At 37.4% G+C, this 20,408-nt stretch overlaps 4 protein-coding genes across 4 annotated transcripts; 2 read left to right on the top strand and 2 right to left on the bottom strand.

The window, feature by feature from the left end:
• Positions 1-487: 487 nt before the first annotated feature.
• Positions 488-7,843, bottom strand: LOC117619751 (chaperone protein dnaJ GFA2, mitochondrial). The gene is made up of 18 exons (XM_034349777.1): positions 7,524-7,843; positions 7,294-7,390; positions 7,097-7,168; positions 6,658-6,743; positions 6,128-6,211; positions 6,011-6,049; positions 4,611-4,694; positions 3,798-3,842; positions 3,621-3,708; positions 3,417-3,481; positions 3,245-3,319; positions 2,512-2,584; positions 2,156-2,247; positions 1,969-2,040; positions 1,540-1,596; positions 1,359-1,407; positions 1,064-1,130; positions 488-931 (listed from the first exon to the last, which is right to left on the bottom strand). The coding sequence occupies exons 1-18, from the start codon at positions 7,608-7,610 to the stop codon at positions 838-840; spliced, it is 1,326 nt and encodes a 441-aa protein (XP_034205668.1). The 5' UTR covers positions 7,611-7,843; the 3' UTR covers positions 488-837.
• Positions 7,844-10,477: 2,634 nt separating this feature from the next.
• Positions 10,478-13,900, top strand: LOC117617082 (FT-interacting protein 1-like). Its single transcript, XM_034346332.1, has one exon. It carries the CDS (start codon positions 10,478-10,480, stop codon positions 13,688-13,690), a length of 3,213 nt encoding a protein of 1,070 aa, XP_034202223.1. The 3' UTR covers positions 13,691-13,900.
• A 255-nt stretch (positions 13,901-14,155) lies between these two features.
• Positions 14,156-16,500, bottom strand: LOC117617504 (60S ribosomal protein L6-3-like). The gene is made up of 4 exons (XM_034346894.1): positions 16,059-16,500; positions 15,337-15,443; positions 14,631-14,812; positions 14,156-14,506 (listed from the first exon to the last, which is right to left on the bottom strand). The coding sequence occupies exons 1-4, from the start codon at positions 16,313-16,315 to the stop codon at positions 14,351-14,353; spliced, it is 702 nt and encodes a 233-aa protein (XP_034202785.1). The 5' UTR covers positions 16,316-16,500; the 3' UTR covers positions 14,156-14,350.
• Positions 16,501-16,888: 388 nt separating this feature from the next.
• Positions 16,889-19,996, top strand: LOC117617503 (30S ribosomal protein 2, chloroplastic). The gene is made up of 4 exons (XM_034346893.1): positions 16,889-17,334; positions 18,519-18,620; positions 18,788-19,087; positions 19,640-19,996. The coding sequence occupies exons 1-4, from the start codon at positions 17,020-17,022 to the stop codon at positions 19,676-19,678; spliced, it is 756 nt and encodes a 251-aa protein (XP_034202784.1). The 5' UTR covers positions 16,889-17,019; the 3' UTR covers positions 19,679-19,996.
• Positions 19,997-20,408: the final 412 nt, after the last annotated feature.

Raw genomic sequence — 20,408 nt, 5'->3', positions numbered from 1 at the left:
TACTTTTAACGTTATTTACTTATTTTGTGAAATGAAGGCGGGACATTGCCCCTCTTTTTGGACCCAAGGCCGGCCTCATGCCAGCCTATTCAGGTGGAAGACAATGTCAGGTGAGGAGTTTGGCTGGGGCAGGCAAGGAGTGGAGATGAGAGAAGCAGAGAGAGAGAGAGAGAGAAGTTGAAGATGAAAAATGAAAAGCACTCGAAGAGGAGCCCTATGTTACGCTACAAAGTAGCTTATCAACGCAAGTTACGTGGAACAAGCCCATTTTTATGTAAGATGTTCTTGTATTCTGTTAATGCTTCCCGGGTAAGTGTATCCTTTCACTTAATCTGGAGAAAAAATGGTAGGGAGTTCTTCGGATGTCAATCAGTCTAAACTGTAAGTACAATTCAGATTCAGCCTAGAAGATTGCTTTCGACTGCCTAGCTTCTAAAAGAGAGAATGCAGTTTATTTACATGGCAGTTCAGATTCAGTTCCAAAAGAAAACATTTCAATCTGTGTTCAATATATTTGTGGCAAAAATAATTATGGACATGAACAAGTCCATTATGATTGTAAGTCAGAATATGTACATTGTCACAAAATTACTGCATGATGATCACAGATCACCTCGCCTAAATGACAAGTACGGATTATGACTCGGAAGTATAAAAAAAATATTACACAACCTTACAAATAGAACTGCTCAATTGGAATTTGGAACCTAAAATAACTCTGCTTCCAGAATGGGTGGATCCTTTTGCTATGCCTACTTCCTCTCATTCCTTCTCCTTCCAGCTATGCAAGACTAAAAAATATCTTAACAAACAAAGAAACCTCTCCAGCCCATATTATCAAGATGCTCCGGCAGCAGCACGCTTACCATATTCCCCCTGCTCTTCTTTGGCAAACTCTTCAATTAATTCTCGTTGTCTTTGTGTCAGATTCCTGCAATACAATTACGTGTCAAGTTCCGAGTTACCAAGATAGAACACTGACTGAAAGTCTTTCCGGTCAAAACAGAAGTTACCATATTAACAAGCTATACTAACAAAATTGTTTGAAGCCAGGATAACTTACGCTGGGATGCTGACATTGAAGTGCACATATTGATCACCAAACGAATAAGAGCTCCTTGTCTTGATCCCTGTTCTCAATCAACAGGAAGAAAAGTGAGAACTAACCTTGTTTTATTCACATGAAGCGGAGATTGATAAATTGTGTATTCAACCGAAATTACTAAACTGCAAAGCAAAATGGACATGCAGAGGAAACTAGAGCCTATCCAGGAGATGCAGTGGGTAAACTCAAAATTCTTATCAGTGCTAGAAACTATCAACACAATTAGCAAAAAGCTTGAATCCAATTTCCTGACCTTTCTTCTTTAGGACTACCTTCTGACCAGGTTGGGTGCCAGCACGGACCTGCAAATTAGAAAGCAACTTAAAATATTGCCACATTGAGTATTATAACAATAACCTCTACAGAAAATCAAATTTATCTGTCCTTTTCAGTTCAGAACATGGTGCTGATCATGCATGAGTTCCAAAACAAACCTTCAATACAACATCTCCAGTGAGAGTTGGGACCTGAATAGTTCCTCCCAGAATTGCCTGCAAAAAAAGCATTTATTAAACCTCTATATACAAATAAATGAATATTTCTCAGTACAAGAAAGATGGGAAATCCCAAGTTACAAGAAAGAAACAGCACAATAGGGAACTCCCCAAAACCATCATTTAAGATCCTTTAGTCTGCCTAGAAACATCATAACTCTCAAGAATCCATCAACAACACAATAATCATAGAAACTGAACAACAGAGTTTTCATACTTTAGCTGCTTGGTGACCTCGAGGTAATTAGATAATGCCGAAGTGAAAATAGATCATTCTATTTCTCCATCTCATAATACTCACTCTTCAAGATTTTCTTGCATTAGAGCATATAAACAACACTCTTGAGCACTAAAAGATTTAAGCAGTACCTGAGTGATACTCAGAACAGCATCTACATGAATGTCGGAACCTTCCCTACGGAAAACTGGGTCTTCCCTAACCTGCAAACAGAATTAAGATGTACATATATAAGACAAAAGGATTATACATACTACGGTACCAATAATGAGAAAGAAAGCAAGGACGTCAACAGCGATTAGAACTTATGCAGGTCACCTTAACAGTAACATAAAGATCACCAGGTTGATTTCCGTCAGGATCAGCCCCACCACTGCTATACACCTTTATAGTTTCATTGTCATCTACACCTGTAGATGGAAATAAAGTCATTACAACCACCATTACACAAAGAAGCAAATATAGTTCCAAGATTTGTAGTTTGACTTCTTTGTTGCAAATTATGATTCATGATTATTTTAACAAAATGACAATACGAGAGGCAACCCCACTTAAGTACATAAAATCCCATATATATATATAACGACTGAGCAAAAATAATGATCCTTGGCAACAGAAAAACCACAATTATCCATTGGGAAGCAACCCCAATGCCTCAAAACTATTGGAAATACCTGGCATGATATCTAACTTGACTGACTTCATTCCAGTTGTGACTCGTTTCCCATTGCATGATTTGCAAAGTGTCTGAAACCAAAAAGTGATGTATTTCAGTATAACTCATAACATTTAAAGAGTTATACAGTAAACATTTAGAACTAATACACAATAGGAATACAACATGAAATCGGAGCATAACCATTTAACATTACCCAAGTAGATCTATAAAGAAAGGAAGGGTTTCGAAACTCAATTCTTAACAAAGTAAATCTCATTGATATTCGGATACAAACCTATGCACAAAAGTGCCTAAGTGCATTACATGTATCTCTAGGAACACATTAAAATTACATTTGGCAAAAAAGTACAGGAACTCATCTATAAGTATTCATGAAACTCAATTTCAAGCACACTACTATTCACACATAGGAAATCTTCCCATGTTGATTTTCATGTTTGTTTCACTTCCCCCACTTCTTTATTGAACAAAATACGTGCTTCATGAGAAAGTGGGAACAAACCAGCCCACCCACAGAACCATTCCAGTAAGTAAGCAAATATCTAACAGCTGGCCAACAAAAGCAACAATAAAGCAAATATGAAGCAACAACGTTGGGACACTAGGCAGCAAACAAAGACTATAATTAAAAAATGATGACACGACATGTCTGGAGAATAAAAATAGACAATTAAACTTGTTTGTTGAATAGTGAAAATGAGTTATTATAGATATGACGTGAACCATACCGGGAAAGTTTTACCAGTACCACCACACTGAGTACAAGTTGTCTGCATCCTAAATGGGCCAGTTTGCATGTAAGTCTGGATATGCAGAAAATCAATGGTTAACAAGAGCAGATGATGTGATATTCTTAATGATCAAATAAATGATAAGGTTTCTGTTCTTAGAAAAACTGACCATGCCAGACCCTTTACAGCGCTTACATGATTCAGGTCTGGTGCCAGGAGGAACACCACTTCCACCTGCAAAGATCCAAAGGCAAAATAAATCAGATAAGGGAGTTTCATTCAAATACTAACGAGCAAAAAACAAATGTAAATGCCACAACAGCATACTTTCAAAAGTAGCAAAGGCATTTAGAAATGAGCAGAATCAGCATACCGCAAGCTTCACAGGCCACTGCAGCTGGAAATGTCACAGTTTTAGAACATCCCTGAACAGCTTCCATAAAGGAAAGTTCCAAAGAAACCTGTGTATTTTATGAAAAGAAATCCAGGTCATGAAGCAGATTCTAAAGCACATACACAGATCAACAATAAAAATGAAGAGGGATAAAACCTTGATATCCTGACCACCAAAATTCTGACGAAAAATGCTGAAGATCTAATCTCCATCGGAAACAGCACCCCACCAATAACATGCACATACAATCCAAAGTGAATACAACATCCAAAAAAAGGCAAGAGCAAATAATTAGGAAACATAGATGGTGCTTCATTTTGTTGTAGAAAGTATGATATGATTTCTATGATCATGAAGTTTGAAAGTTCTTCAGTAAGAAACCAACAACCCCACATCACATACTAAATTGCAGTAGCACCAACCTTAACAAAACTAGTTACAAATAATAGAAAGAAAGAGAAAGAAAAATAAGAAAGAGCCATGAAGCAGGAACATACTGCTTAAATAGAAAAAACTTCAAATTAGTGAAATAAAACAAACTAAACATAACATGTTTCCACCAGGGCTGGGGCTATCAAGATGTTCTGTGAATGGCATAACCATTTTCCAAGTTAAACTAAGAACTAAGCTTGAGATTGGAGTGTATCCAAATATAATGACATATAGTGCCACATCCACATCATGATGAAAAAGATTATGTGATGGAAGAGGCTCCTTACACATCCTTGAAATTTTTTGTAAGTTCACAAATTACAACAGCTAGAATATACATAATATATTCACTTGCCACAAAAAAAATGCCATGTTTCATGGATGAAGTTGCATAACAGTTATCTGCATGCAACACCAAATTTTTTTCTAAATGACACTGTTTTAGTTTACCAAAATTTTGATAAAAATTTTCAAAACTCCCAATGATAAAATATATCAACAATCAAACAAACCTTACAGTAAGGATAAAGTCATTACATTATCATCAAAGATATCTTTAAATGGATTCCTGAAATCATTGGGAAAGCCATTGCCTTGATCTTCAAATGCAGCATGGCCAACCTGCAAAAGTGTACTTAATGACATAAGTGCAGGCATAAATCAACAAGAGTAAATTAGACAAGGAACACGTAAAACCATAGTACAACAGGAGTCCTTCAGTTGAGATGATCACAAAGCTAAAAGGTTTACTTGCCATCACATGGATTTCTAAATACTTAAAGCATTATCGTTTATAAAATGCCTCTCACCTTGAAAATGAAAATTTTCTGCCAAATCATCTTAGTCAGTTCTTATCAATGTGAAACATGTGGAACTACAGTCAATTTCGATTTTCTAGGCCCCCGGGGGCGGGGGGGTGGGTGGTGTTGGGGTGGTTGTGTGGGTGGTTGTGTGGGGGTGTGTGAGAAGCAAACATTTTGTTGGACTTGCTGTGTGATTGTTATTGTTTGCTATTATAAATGAACAAAAAATATAAGAACCTTTCAAGACTATGAAGATAAGGAATGGGATTATGGGGGCACCGATGTGGGCCTCAGAGGTAAATATATGTTAAAACCTTGGGAAACTCTAAATACGAATGGAGTTGAAAATAACATAGCAAGGAAAAAAGTGGGAATTGCATAACTTAGTTCAAATTATGCCAGATAAGAAAATTAAAAGAAAGTAAAATGCCCATGAGTAATGACAATAAAATGACCACACAATTCCCTTGTTGACCACTCGAAAATTAGAATTGTCAGAATGCCAAACTAAATTACTATATCTTATAATACTCTGATCCCAAGCACACCAAACTATCCAAGTTGTAATAGAAACATAGTGGAAATCTCCATCTGGATTATAAATTGGGTAGAATTTGAATCCTACAATTCTCTTATATCACTTAAAAATTTATTTGAATGATTTGTCATCATTTTAATACACATAAGGATCTGAAGAACAAAACCAAATGAATTAGTCAAAATTAGTATAAGCCCTAAAGAAGCCCCAACCGATTCCGCTAAGTCCAGCTAATCACAATTTTCAAAAGCCAATTAAAAAAAATAAAAAGCAGTGTTGCTGTCAACCACATATTAAAAATTATTTTAAAAGAAGAAGTGAGAGACCAAAACAGCACTTGAAACTTCTATATCTTAGCACCACAAGAAATATCAACATGGATGCAAAACTGTTTGACCAAAGCAAATTTTACCCCCATCCAATGTATTGTCATGTAATACTTACAAAAGCATTAAATACAAGGTGTTACGAGCAAAATACCAAGGACCTATTCCACATCCTACTCAGCAAGAAGCATCTCATCAGGGAGGTATTCGGCAGTTAATTGTTTAATAATAAAAGGTATAAGGCATAAAGATAAAGATCAGAAGTGAAACCTCATCATACTGTTGACGCTTTTCCTCATCTTTCAAAACCTACAACAAAAATTGACAAAGTTGCTTTTTAGCATGTTAATAGTAATAGTCAAGAACTTCGGGAATAGAAAAAATAACCTCATAGGCCTTTTGAACTTCTTGAAACTTCTTTTCTGCATCAGGATCGTCTTTATTTGTGTCTGGATGGAGCTTCTTTGCTAGCTGCAAAATAAATAGGGGAGATGATGGATCAAAGTTAGCATGATTCAGAGCAGAAAAAACTTGAACCGGGGAAGTAGAATACACATTCGGATTACAACAAACAATGAGTACAGCTAGAAAAAGGACTAAACTTCCACTGACTAACTAAAATAGGTACTGACATTATGCATTATCATTATACACTTCTTATTCTTCCAACAGCAGAACTAACATTATAGAAACTTTCTAAGAATTCTGGAAAACCACTTTAAATGTTGTAACCATTTTAGAATTATAGTTTTATATCCATTACAGTACAAAATAAGAATCGCATCCCAAAATCTTAACTGCATGTCCAAGGGAAGTGAAGCAAAGAAAACCTACCCCATAATAAGCTTTCTTTATTTCTGAGTAAGTATTTAAATATGTACATCAAGAAAAAGGGAAGTGAAGCAAAGAAAACCTACCCCATAATAAGCTTTCTTTATTTCTGATGCATTTGCATTCTTGCTTACACCCAGTGTATCATAGTAATCTCTTGTGGACATAGATGCTGGTGCACAAAAGGCAGGAAAAGCCCCATAATTAAATTCCACATGCTCCCTTATGTTCTCAGTATCAAAATGAACAAATAATGGCATGTTATTGCAAGAAAGTACCCAATAAAATATAGAAATCCTTGAGCTCCAGTTCTTTTCCACATAACATTTATACCAAAAAATATTTCATAATACATAGTCTTTCAACTTAAACTAAAGACACAGTTTCATGGTATGTCAAAATCAGATAGGATTTGAATGAGTAAATTATCCCGAATAATTGACGTGCACAATTGCATAAACAAGAATATATTTATATACACTTGAACAAATAAAGAAAATGAAAACATATGTATGTGTCTGGTACCAGTTCCATGAATTGATCTTGCAGCGAACCAATTGGTATTCAGAGCTCCAAGCAACCAACTTTTTCTACAAACTGCAAAAAAAGGTGGGGGGAGGGGGAAGAGAAAAGGAAACAAAAACAAAAGAATCCATTAAAGGGGAATAAGAAATTTAATGCTCAGTAGAATTCAAAAAACGAAAAGTGGGTGTTTGACCTACCATTACTAGTAGTAGTATAATTTCCTAAAACCCTAGAATTGTTGCAAACCCCAGTCTTGAATGTCCTAAAACCGCCTCCAAGCATCCTCCCGCATGCCTAGCAGCAATTCAAACATGATCAAAGTTAAACAGCGAAAAGAAATTCACAGTAAATTAAAGCAAAAATAATAGGAAATGACAATAATTAGTACAATCAAATCGAAGAAGGGAGAAATAATGTGGAATCATACGGAGGATGTAGGGTTGTGGATGGGGTTGGAGGCAAAAGAGCGACGAGCGAGCCAGTGGACAAGCCTGACGCCATTGGAGCGAACCATTTGGGAAAGCTGGACGAACTACCCAAAAAGATCAAGTCTTTCGTGGAGTTGGGCTTTTCTAGGGTTTTTGGATGTGTGATAAACCCTCGAGAAACCCTAAATTTGGAGTCTTTGAGACAGTGATCGAAGGTTCTAGTAGTAGTTGATGGAAGAGAGAGAGAGAGAGAGAGAGAGAGAGAGAGAAGGGCCCTGGCCCAATCTTGTGGGAGACACTTTTCTATTGTTTTGCAAATAAATTATCAAAAAGAGAGAATTATAATTAACGTGTGTTAAGGATCTAATTTTAGTGAATGCGTGCGTGTGTGGTAGAGACCGTTGGCTACTTGCAGTTTGAGGTCATGTGGCCAAGCTGTAGTTTTTCAACTGCAAGTAATTTAATTAGGCCATTTCCAGTCATAGGACTAAATGTAGTTCGGGATTAAAAATTTAGCTTTTCAAAATATTAATTTAAAAAAAAAATAATGTATGGCTAAATTTTTCCATCCCCAATCATGTCCATGCATGACTATATTTTAGGACTCTATATATTTTATTATTTTGAGAAAAATTATGGTACAACGCTTATATGTTCCATAACTATATATTGTTTAATTTAATTAAACTATGATTTAGAGACAATATTTTTTAATTTATATATTTTTTTAAACAAAATGAATTTAAAACATTTAAAAAGGTTTTAAATAAATAAATAAAAAATAACCGTTAATCAATAGTTTTGACCTCCAACTATCAGAAACCAATTATATATATATATCAAACAAAATAAATTTAAAAAAATTTAAAAATAAAAATAAAAGCCTAATGGCTAGCTAACATCATCGATGACGTCAAGCGCCTTTAATATTGGCTGTTGAATCTGCAGTTGCATGAGATGTTTCGTGCTCTTGCCCACGTATGACACTTTTTCCTCTTGAAAAGTACATGCGCTAGGCCCACAAATAAATTTTGGCCGAGGCCAAAGGACCTAATGTGGCCCTACAAATTTGGCCAAATTTTTTTTCTTTCCCATGGCTAAAGATGGGTTTTGCATTATTTTAGAGTCATATTCGGTCTATGGCCTATGATTGGAGATGGCCTTACTAGTACTAGGTTGTGTCTTGACTTGGCTCTCTTATTTCTTATCCAAGCCATATTGGAAGAAAGGAGCCCAAGCCATATTGTAAGATTCACAATACAATTTTGTGAGATGAATTTTGTCGACGCTCAGAATATACCGAGCCCGTCTGCCCAATGAAAACAGAACATGTGGACCTTGCTTACCACTTGGCGAAAAATGACCAAACCAAATGCAGGCACCTGACAACTTGGTGTGACACAAACAACTCGGCTCCGAGCCGAAGTGACCAGCTCGTAAATTATCTTGTTTAAACCCCCTATAAATAGAACCCACCATGCTTGTAAGAAGGGACCTTTTTTCTTGAGTCTTGAAAGAATAATAATATACAGGGAATTCAGAGAATTTTTTTGTTCCTTGCTCTTATCCCAAAATAAACCCGAAACAACGAACCAATTCTCCTCACCTTCTCGCTCAGGAATTACATTAAGTATTCGTACTTCATACGTTAGCCACAGGAAATTTGTGGATAAAACAAATTTGAATTGTTGATCAAGTTAATGTTTGGCAGAACGTGTGATTCAGTAAGTATGTAATTAATATTAATCCTTCGAAGGTATCTGCCTCATGTTCCACCCCATCATTGGCTCAAATAAATAAAATATTTTCATGTACGAGCACAAGTTCAAAATACGAGTCCTTTTGTTAATATGATGTTCTAAAGTTCAAACAGTCAGATATGGCAAAACCACTGACAGACAGATCGCTGCATTCATAACAGAACATGAGAAGAACAACGATTGATCCAACAACACTCAAATATTCAAAAACATAATGAAGTCAAGCAATGAATCACATGGTCTTCCTAACAATGCAATGGTTAAAGTAGAAAAGAAAAAATAATAATGACAAACCAAAACTTGGACAGAATCAAAATGAGGGAGGCAACGATAATAAATAAGTTAAAAGTAAGAAAGAGTAGAAAGCAGAAAGCAAAGCATCTTTGATCACAACTCAAAACCATGCAGCTTCAGATTTTTGCTTTTTCTTTCTTTCTTAGGCTCCAACTATGCCTTTCATAGCCCTTTCTTTTCCTAACTTTCTTTACTTTACACTTCATGACATTCAGATTGCTGCCTAGCCAAGAAAGGGATGTCCCTTCAACACACACAGATTCAAGTGAATATATTTTTAATCAGATGGCAGTTATACCCTTGATAATAAGAAGAAAAGGATCTCTGAGATTTGATTCTTCATGCCAAAGAAAAGCTAGCCATGTAAGTTTCTTACAGAGGCCTCGAGAACATTTTATTCGTTTTGTATATAAAAAACACAAAAGTTAGCTTTAATTCTTCATCATGTTAAGAAGCTCTTACCTCAGCAAACAAAAAAGAAACAGAATTGAGATGATTCCCAAGCGATGCAGAAGTAATATAAAATAAAACAAATTTTGCTTGAAGCATTTGGGACAAAATTAATGAGATAATATTGCCTTCTTTGAGAATTATTTGAATGACTGACTTTCCCACACTTTATAAAAAATTTAAGGCTTCCCTCCAATTTTTTCCGGCTATCTTTCGATTTATAACAGAACTGACAGGCAGGGCAGCTTCTTCATCAAAACATTCTTTGCTTCACCAAAATAGCATGGTACCACAGTGCAAGAGAAAGAACCTGAACATTCCTTTTTTTTTTTCTTTTTAATTTTTTTCCTTCCTAGATAAAACTTCTTTGCTTCTGAAGCTTATTTCAGATTGCTTGAGGGGTGTCACTTCCTCTAGATTCTCACGGCAGCCAAGTAAGCAAAAGGAGAATGAAGCTGGTAGTTGAAGTGGTAGATGCTCATGATCTTATGCCCAAAGACGGTGAAGGGTCTGCTAGTCCATTTGTAGAAGTTGATTTTGTAAACAAGCTTAGCCGAACCAAAACTGTTTTAAAGAACCTCAACCCCATTTGGAACCACAAACTTTTCTTTGATATCGACCAAACACGAAATTTCCATCACCAAACCATTGAAGCCTATGTCTACCATGAGAGGAGATCACCTACTCCTGGCCGAAACTTCCTTGGAAGAGTAAGAATTCCTTGCTCACATATTGTCACGAAAAGTGAGAAAGCTTATCAAAGATTCCAGTTAGAAAAGAAGTGGTTTTTCTCATCCGTCAAGGGTGAGATTGGTTTAAAAGTATATACTTCACTAGAACCTGAACCAAAATCTCCTCCATATTCTCCACCACAACTACTAGAAGACTCTCCTTCTAATTCTCAACAACCACCAGAACACCCAACTTCTAGTCCCTCTGCTCCTCCAAATACAGAAAGCACAAGAACAAATAGCAAAGTATTGGCTGCTATTCCCAAAGAAAAAGTCCCTGTAGTAGATAACACTACAGTTATCACAGCAGAATTCAACAAAAAAGTTGCTGCGGTTGCTTTGATTGAAACAAATTCTTCTGCTGCTGCAGCCGGGTCTAGCATTAGTGATCCTGCACGAGATCCAAAGGAGGAGATCAAAGAGCCAGTTGAAGTAAAAGCTGAAACAGCGCACCACATACACAAGCATCAAGTTCTGCAGCAACCAGGCAAATCAGTAGAAATACAACATCAAGGTTTCCCATTAACCATGCGGCCAGCTCAACCGGAAGCCCATCATAACCATCAAGATGAATATGAACTGAAAGACACCAACCCACAGCTTGGTGGGAGATGGCCAAATGGTGGAGCAGATGGAGGAAGAGGATGGATGAGTGGTGAGAGATTTACAAGCACTTATGACCTTGTTGAACAAATGTTTTATCTTTTTGTTCGCGTTGTGAAAGCCAAAGACCTCCCTTCCAGCTCTATTACTGGAAGCTGTGATCCTTACGTGGAAGTAAAGCTGGGAAACTATAAGGGAAGAACAAGGCATTTTGAGAGGAAAATGAATCCAGAGTGGAACCAGGTGTTTGCTTTCTCAAAAGATCGAATTCAATCATCAGTGGTAGAAGTTTTTGTCAAAGATAAAGAGATGATTGGAAGAGATGATTATCTTGGAAGGGTGGTTTTTGACTTGAATGAGGTTCCAACCAGAGTTCCACCCGACAGCCAACTGGCTCCTCAGTGGTACAGACTAGAGCACCGCCGCGGAGAAGGGAAGGTTAGGGGTGAGATCATGCTTGCAGTTTGGATGGGAACACAGGCTGATGAAGCCTTTCCAGATGCATGGCATTCAGATGCTGCAGCTGTCTATGGTGAGGGTGTTTTTAATATCAGATCAAAGGTATATGTATCACCAAAACTATGGTACCTGAGGGTGAATGTGATTGAAGCTCAGGATGTGCTGCCCAATGACAGAAGCCGCCTCCCAGAAGTCTTTGTCAAAGCTCAAGTTGGAAACCAATTGCTCAGGACCAAGATATGCCCAAGTCGGACTGCTAATCCATTATGGAATGAAGATTTAGTCTTTGTGGCAGCTGAGCCTTTTGAGGAGCAACTGGTTATTACAGTCGAGGATCGAGTCCACCCTGCGAAAGATGAGGTCTTGGGGAAAATAAGCATGCCAATTGACATGTTTGAGAAGCGGCTTGACCACAGGCCAGTTCATTCTCGCTGGTTCAATCTTGAGAAGTATGGTTTTGGTATCTTGGAGCCTGATAGGAGGAAGGAGCTCAAGTTTTCAAGTAGAATTCACCTGAGAGTTTGTCTTGAAGGTGGATACCATGTACTAGATGAATCAACCATGTATATAAGTGATCAAAGGCCAACAGCAAGGCAGCTTTGGAAGCAGCCTGTTGGGATTTTGGAAGTGGGCATTCTAAGTGCACAAGGGCTTCTTCCAATGAAGATGAAGGATGGCCGAGGGAGCACAGATGCTTATTGTGTAGCCAAGTATGGCCAGAAATGGGTTCGCACCAGAACAATTCTGGATACATTCAATCCTAAATGGAATGAGCAGTACACATGGGAAGTTTACGACCCCTGCACCGTGATAACATTGGGAGTTTTCGATAACTGCAACCTAGGTGGAGGTGAGAAACAAACACCTGCTGCAGGCAGTGCAGCAAGAGATTCACGAATTGGGAAGGTACGTATTCGACTATCAGCACTTGAAGCTCATCGGATGTACACACATTCGTACCCACTCCTAGTTCTACAGCCTAATGGAGTGAAGAAAATGGGGGAGCTCCAACTAGCAGTTCGATTCACCACCCTCTCTATTGCTAACATGATATATGTTTATGGGCACCCCTTGCTGCCAAAAATGCATTACTTGCATCCTTTCACAGTGAACCAAGTCGATAATCTACGATACCAAGCCATGAATATTGTAGCAGTGAGACTTGGCAGAGCTGAGCCACCTCTTAGGAAAGAAGTGGTGGAGTACATGTTAGATGTTGATTCTCACATGTGGAGCATGAGAAGAAGCAAAGCTAACTTCTTTCGAATTATGTCACTACTTTCTGCCATGTTTTCTATGAGCCGGTGGCTTGGTGATGTATGCAATTGGAAGAACGGGGTCACCACAGTTCTTGTCCACATTCTCTTTCTGATATTGATTTGCTACCCAGAGTTGATACTTCCAACTCTTTTCGTCTACATGTTCCTCATTGGAATGTGGAACTACAGGTTCAGGCCCAGACATCCTCCTCACATGGATACCAAGCTTTCATGGGCAGAGACAGTTCACCCGGATGAGCTTGATGAAGAGTTTGACACATTTCCGAGCTCTAGACCCCACGATATAGTTCGAATGAGGTACGACAGGATCAGAAGTGTAGCAGGAAGGATACAGACAGTTGTAGGTGACATAGCAACACAAGGAGAGAGGTTTCAGTCTCTACTGAGCTGGAGAGACACAAGAGCAACCAGCCTTTTCATACTGTTTTGCCTTTGTGCATCTGTGGTTCTTTATGTGGCCCCATTTAGAGTGGTTGCTTTAGTTGCAGGGCTGTATTACTTGAGGCACCCCAGGTTCCGAAGCAAGCTGCCTTCTGTACCCAGCAATTTCTTCAGGAGATTGCCCGCTCGGACCGACAGCTTACTCTGAAACTAATTTGTGGCAAGTCCAGTGGAAACTGTAACGTTCATGTAACCTTGTTTATCTAACCTTGCTTTCATTTAACCTTGTTCGAGTTTGAATAAATGCCCCGTTTGAATTCCCTTTGTAACAACAGGGGCTCCCCTCTCAATAAAATAGAACTATGATCACAAAATGAACAATGTAAATTATTCTTGTATTTTAGCTGAGTTTTATACTCGTGGTGTTGGTTTTCAATTTGTTAGCTACTACTACTTATAACTCAATAAAAATAGTAAGGGTTTCTTCATACAACCATCTTCAACGCATTTATCCTAAGAATTCTGTTTTTATACTTCAATTTAAGCACCCCGAAAGAAAGGTTTCCATAATATTATCCTACACCCTAAGCAACCATCAAGTTAATCATCTCACATGACCGCAACTAAGGCTGTAATATTAGAAAACATGGCATGAAATGGGAGAGAGTAGAGATCCTAGGTTCAAACCTCCTTTAATAAAATAGAAAAGAAAAAAAACAATCGCACAAGGCATGATCTAAAGTAACATCCGATTAGATGTCAATTACAAATTAAACTTAAAGAGTACAACCACTAAGATCAAGTTCAAACAAAAATGGAACAATTTTGGATAGAAAAGCAAAATCTAACACTTTTCAGTTTCTTCAATCTAGAAAACAAGCTCGTGAGGCTTCATGCCTTGCTTAAGAGAAAACCTTGCAGCCAAATAAGTCTTCAAATCTGAAACTCCCTCGATGGATTTAATCAATGGTGTATCAACAGCCTTCTGGTCATCTTTTTTCCCCTGTGGAAGTACAGTTTTCTCCTACAATTTGAAGAAGGAAAGCAAAGGTTAGAAGAAAAGAACAAAAAGACGGCCAAAGAACGACCATAGACAGTATACGCTCGAAAAAAGAAAAAAGATTTTTTTAATAAAGAAAAACCCCAACCTCTTTCTCTGCTTCAAAGAACTCGCCTTCACCCTTGTTTTTCTTCTTCTGGACTTCCTTTGCAAAATACTTGTCATCAAACTTATCCACGTTAACCCCAGAGATGTCAACCTTGGTTGAGGTTCCAATCACGTAAGCTTGGTTCACACGTCTAAGAGGAACACCGTTAATCTTGAATGGTCCTGAAATGACAAGAAAGAACGACAGTAAGAAACACTCCAACTTTGAAATCTAAGGCACGAAGGGAATGTGAAAAAAAAAAAAAAAAAAAAGAGGGAAGGGAAATGCTCAACAAAACTACAAATCACATCACCTGGCACTGCCTAATGGTTCTTTTCAAAACAGACGTGCACAGCCAAATGGCTCTATTGAACTTCCATTCAAACACACCAACAAAATTTAATCACTTTTATCACAAATGTAAACAATGACCTTGTTCCATGTACTGAATGACCAACACTTCATCAAAGCATGTTTTTCTTTCTATTACATACGTGCTCGATCAAACCAAATAATCATCTCCATATGAAATCAACCAGCAGAACAATTGACACAAAAATTAAGCACTAATAAATTTGATAAGAACGAACTGAAACAGATGAAAAAGCATTTTTTTCATCATTGTTCTTGCACCAATAACATACAAGAAAAAACAAAAACTTAATTATGAGGAAAAAAAAAAAAAGAAAAAAAAAAGAGAACTTACCAGTGACCAAAAGCAAGCCAGATGAGAGCTGCTTCAGAAACACAACCCTCTTCCCCTTGAACCTTCCAGCAAGAAGGATCAACACAGTACCAGGAGTAATGCTATCTCTACAAGATATGAAGAAAAGAAAATACCAAAAAATTACTAACTATATAAACAAAAGGAACATAGGGAGATTACAGAAGATCTAAAACTGCTTCTCGAACATAAACAATCTACTTCCGCTTTAAGGTAAGCAACTGAAAAAGAAAATAAAACATTCTCACAATTTATGTTCTTTTTGGTAAAAAGAGATATCTAACTTCTAATCTCTATATCCTAACCAATATCGAACAAAAGAAAGATGATAATATCCTCAAACACCCAAAGGGGAAAAACAAAACTCAGATAACAAAGTGAATACTTTCTCAAACCCCAAACCATGGGGACCGTCCAATGCATATCTTCACTTTCTATGTTCCCAATTTCCTTTTTCATAATTGACATGGGTATTGGAAATCAAAGACGGAATCCCAATAAACAGAACTTAATAGAATGCACACACCAATCACATAAAAAAGTAGTCACTCACAAATCTAAATAGAGAGAGAAAAAATAAGCTCATAGGTAAACGCATTTTCTCAGAATCCAAACACATTAAGGCATCCATTCAAACCATTTCCCCACATTACGGAAAGAGCAAACCAAACCCAATAACATAAGACAGTCAAAGAAATAGGGACCTGAGCTTTGTGGGTTTGGGCTTGCGCTTGTTGACGAGTGGCTTCTTGACATCATCGGCGGGGTAAAACTTAGGCGGCTTCACAGCAGGGACGTCAGCCGCGGGCTTCTTGTCGTGGCGAGGGAAAGCGCCGCCGTTTTTGGCCTTGATAGCCCAAAGCCCTCGCTTGTGGTACATCTTCGACCTCGAGTATTTCCCAATCCCTCTAATCAGATCTGGGTTTCGGGTCACCTTTGGGGTCCTCTGCTTCGGCGCCATCGTGAAATCTTTGTAAGAGTCTCTCACTGGTTCTCCGTCTCCGAAAGGCTCAGCCACAAACACTGAGTAAGAAAATGGTGTGTATATATATGGGCCGAACCCTTAAAACCCTCAGACCTACCTGCAAAATGGCTACTCGCTATCACTTTTACTCACAGGGAATGAAATGACAATTTTGGCCACCTCCATTTCAATTAGGTCTCTATAATTTCTAGGCCTAATTTCTATTTTTTTTTCAAACTTTCTATAGAATGTTGGATAATATACCAAAATCACAAATACTAATTTTATTGTTTTAATTAGAGCAGCGGATCTATCCTTTGTACTCAAATTCGAATATTTTTTTTCGTATTATAATTAATTTGAACTAGTTTAGACTCTCACTGGTATAAAAATTTATGTTTAATTTACTATTTATTATTATTTTAAATGCAATTCACTATCTTTTTTATAAAAAAATGTAATTTAATATTTTTTTTAGTAAAGTAATTTACTTTTACTACAAAAGAAAAAGAAGTTCAATCATATCTCAACCGCGGGTGAGATACCTTGGACCAAAATCCCAGCTAGATAATGAGATAATGAAATTGAAGCCTCTTCAGTCTCAGCTCTTTTCCCACCCTCACTCTTTCGCTCTGCTCTGGAACCCCATTCACTTTTCTCCTCTTGTTCATAATCACACCCAATAGCCCAGAAAAAAAAAAATGGCTACAATCTCATCCCTACTGTCACCACCCAATCTCCTTCACCATCACACAAAACCCATCAAAGCCGCACCAAAACTGTCTCTCCAAATCCTCAAACCAACCCAATTTCAGGGCTTTCACAAACTCACTTCCTCTTATATGATTCTGACCCCCAGACATTCACAAAGAGTCTTTGCTGTTGCCGAAGAAGTCGCAGCCGACCCGTCTTCTAAAGCGGCCAGGAGAGTTTACATTGGCAACATTCCCAGGACTCTGGATAATGCTGAGCTTACCAAAATTGTTGAAGAACACGGAGCTGTAGAGAAGGCTGAGGTTTTTGGCTTTTCCTTTTCATTTTGTTTTATTATTTATTCCGTCTCGTTTTTGTGTTTTTCCATGCATTTTTATGTTTTTTTTTTAATTGTTGGGTTATTGAAGATTGAGAGCTCAGTAATAAGTACTTAATATGGTAGCAACTGCATTTGTGTTTGGGTTCATATTAGTATCGGATTAGTTAGCTTGAGAAGAATAGTTTGGTTGGGTTAGTATGTAGCATCATGGGTAACTAGCTTAATTGGTGTAAGGGACTTCAGTGTTGTAGGGTAATTCGTTGATTGGAACTGAACTAAGAGTAGTTTACAACGGTTGGTGGGGTGGAGCTCCTCGTTGGCTAGTATACGAACCCGAGACTGCCAATAGGTTTTACTTACATGCATGTGGTATCTGTCCGGTTTGACAATTGCATTCAAAGTTGCAGTTCAAGATTCTAAATGTGATGTTAAATAATAAGAGTGGACTAATAGCTTAGTTGGAACTTCATCCTGGGAATCGTATTTTTAACCTCATGAGCATGAATATGTCAATCTTGGTTATTACCAGCAATACCCTTTATATATGCATAAAATCTTGTCATGAATTTGATTTTGCCTGTCACAAATCTTTAGTTATTTTGATCATTCCTTTCAATGACAAATAATTCACATGTAGTCATATCAATATAAGACAACACTGAAGGCTTGAAGATAATGCGGCTATCAAAACATATGATCCTAATCTGGTGCTTTAACAATATCTTTTGAGCCGTTCTACTTAGAATTTCATATTGATTTTGTAAAGCAGCATGCCAAGACCTTGTTACTGTTTCTCGAGATGTTTTCCTGATCTTCTATTACTATATTTGTCATTGACAGTCAAACCATTTACTCTTTTCATGCTTGAGCATGGTTTAATAATACCAAACTTGAGATAACTGAAGATTTGCTAGTAACCCAGTAAGCTTTTACCAGAAAATATTGGCTGAAGTATTTTAAATGCTTGTGCAAGTATCAATGTGAAGAAATTACTATTGTAAAATCCAAGTTGGGAGATATGTATGGCTGAGCAAGAGAATGAGGATTTATTTGGCAATTTTCTTTCAATATATAGAATGTTGTTTTTTTTTTTTGAGTTGACTGTAATATAAATAACATAGAAAAGAAATAAAAGAGATGACTTTCCTCCCTTCCTTTTGGTCATAGGTGATGTTTGATAAGTACTCTGGAAGAAGTCGCCGATTTGCATTTGTTACAGCAAAGACTGTTGAAGATGCGAATTCCATTGTTGAAAAACTGAATGGAACTGTAAGTGTTGCCAAGGTTCATACGTTTATATTGATTAAAATACTGTTAAAGAATTCATCTAGTATAAAGTATACTTCCTCTGCCCTCTATCGGCACTTTTTCAATTTGTTTAGTAAAATGTTATTAATTGTCAAAAACGAATTTATTCCATCTGGTTGTTAATACAGGAAATTGGAGGACGTGAAATCAAAGTAAACATAACCGAGAAACCCCTGCTACAAGCGGACGTATCACTTCTTCAGGCAGAAGAGTCCCAATTCATTGATAGCCCCCATAAAGTGTATGTTGGAAATCTTGGAAAGGAAGTAACTACGGATACACTCAAAACCCTCTTCTCTGAGAAGGGAAAAGTTCTTAGCGCAAAGGTTTCCCGGGTTCCAGGGACTTCAAAATCTAGTGGTTTTGGGTTTGTTTCTTTCTCCTCGGAGGAGGATGTAGAATCTGCCATCTCATCTTTCAACAATACTGTAAGTTTCTAGCTGTTGTTCCATATTTTAGAGGAAGCTAGGAATCAAACTATACATACACATACTTGCCTGCTTGTTCATATTCTTTCTTCTATATGTTCTTATGGAAGTTTTCATATGACTGGCAACATAAAGCATTATTGAAATTCAATGATGCGAAAGCTAGAATTACTAGCCAATTTTCAAATTTGCAGGTGCATGGTGTATTTTGTCTCTAGTTGCTTCTGTTGTCTGCATAAATTCCTGCTAATTCTTGTATGATATCTATCGCGAATCAAAATACCCTTTTTCACCATCCATGATTTATACTTCCTTGTGGTTTCCATCCTTCTGATTTTCACATGTTACAAACAATAATTGTAGTCATGAAGTATGGTGGTTATGTTTTCATTAGGATGGATATTGCTTTCCTCATTAATTTCCTGGAACTGATTATTCCTTTATTGCAAATAATTGGAACTGTTTGAGCATTTGTTTCCTTAGCAATTTTGATCAGTTGGTGTCCAAATTTTCACGGTTAGACAATTTATTTCTATTTATTGTTCATTGCAGTTGTTTGAAGGGCAACGAATTCGTGTAAACAAGGCATAGTAAAGCTGGCAGAACACTTGGTTTTGGAGAGTTTCTACTTGTATCTATTGTATCAGAAATTAGAATAGGCCATTTATGGAACAAAAATCAGAGTCTTTTTTGTAGTTTCTATTGGTTTTGATCTTAATGAATGATTTTGTCAAGACCTTGATATTTTCTAGTCGTCCCTGGTAGAAGCTGACTGGATTGATAGTTATCAAAACGTATGAAAATGACCTGGCATGATTAGTGCATCTTGTGATGGTTCTCTGAGCAATACAGGTTTAAACAGCGTAATACAAATCTGGTTTGTTCAAGCTGGGTTTGGTTGAAGCGTCCTTTGTGTTCGAGTAATTTTGCTCAAGCTTCGTTGTTGTAGATTTGGTTGAACTTGAGCTAGTTTATTAGATTATAAGAATGGTTTTTTTTTGGGGTGAAAAAGTTTAGGGGGAGGGAAGGCTACCCCATTGCAGGGTCAGGGCATACCAAGCCCTTAGCCTTTTTTGGGTTTTCACAAATTACTCACCAAGAGGGATTGCCAGTAGCAAGACTCGAACCTAAGCCTTGCTGGCAACGCTCTTTACCAACTCAACCAACTCTCGTTGGCTATATGAATGGTTTTTCAGTTGACCACTGTTGGCTCATGGAATACTTTGTAGAGTTCAATGCTTTCTGTTTGTGCTTGCTGCCAGTAAAATTCCCTTGCATGATTACATCTCTTGCTACAGTATTGGCTTGGAATTTGAATGAA

Source organism: Prunus dulcis, chromosome 2, assembly GCF_902201215.1.
Source record: "Prunus dulcis chromosome 2, ALMONDv2, whole genome shotgun sequence".
Taxonomy (NCBI): domain Eukaryota; kingdom Viridiplantae; phylum Streptophyta; class Magnoliopsida; order Rosales; family Rosaceae; genus Prunus; species Prunus dulcis.
The sequence above is the reverse complement of the archived record's forward strand: the minus strand, read 5'-3'. Positions and strand labels throughout refer to the sequence as shown.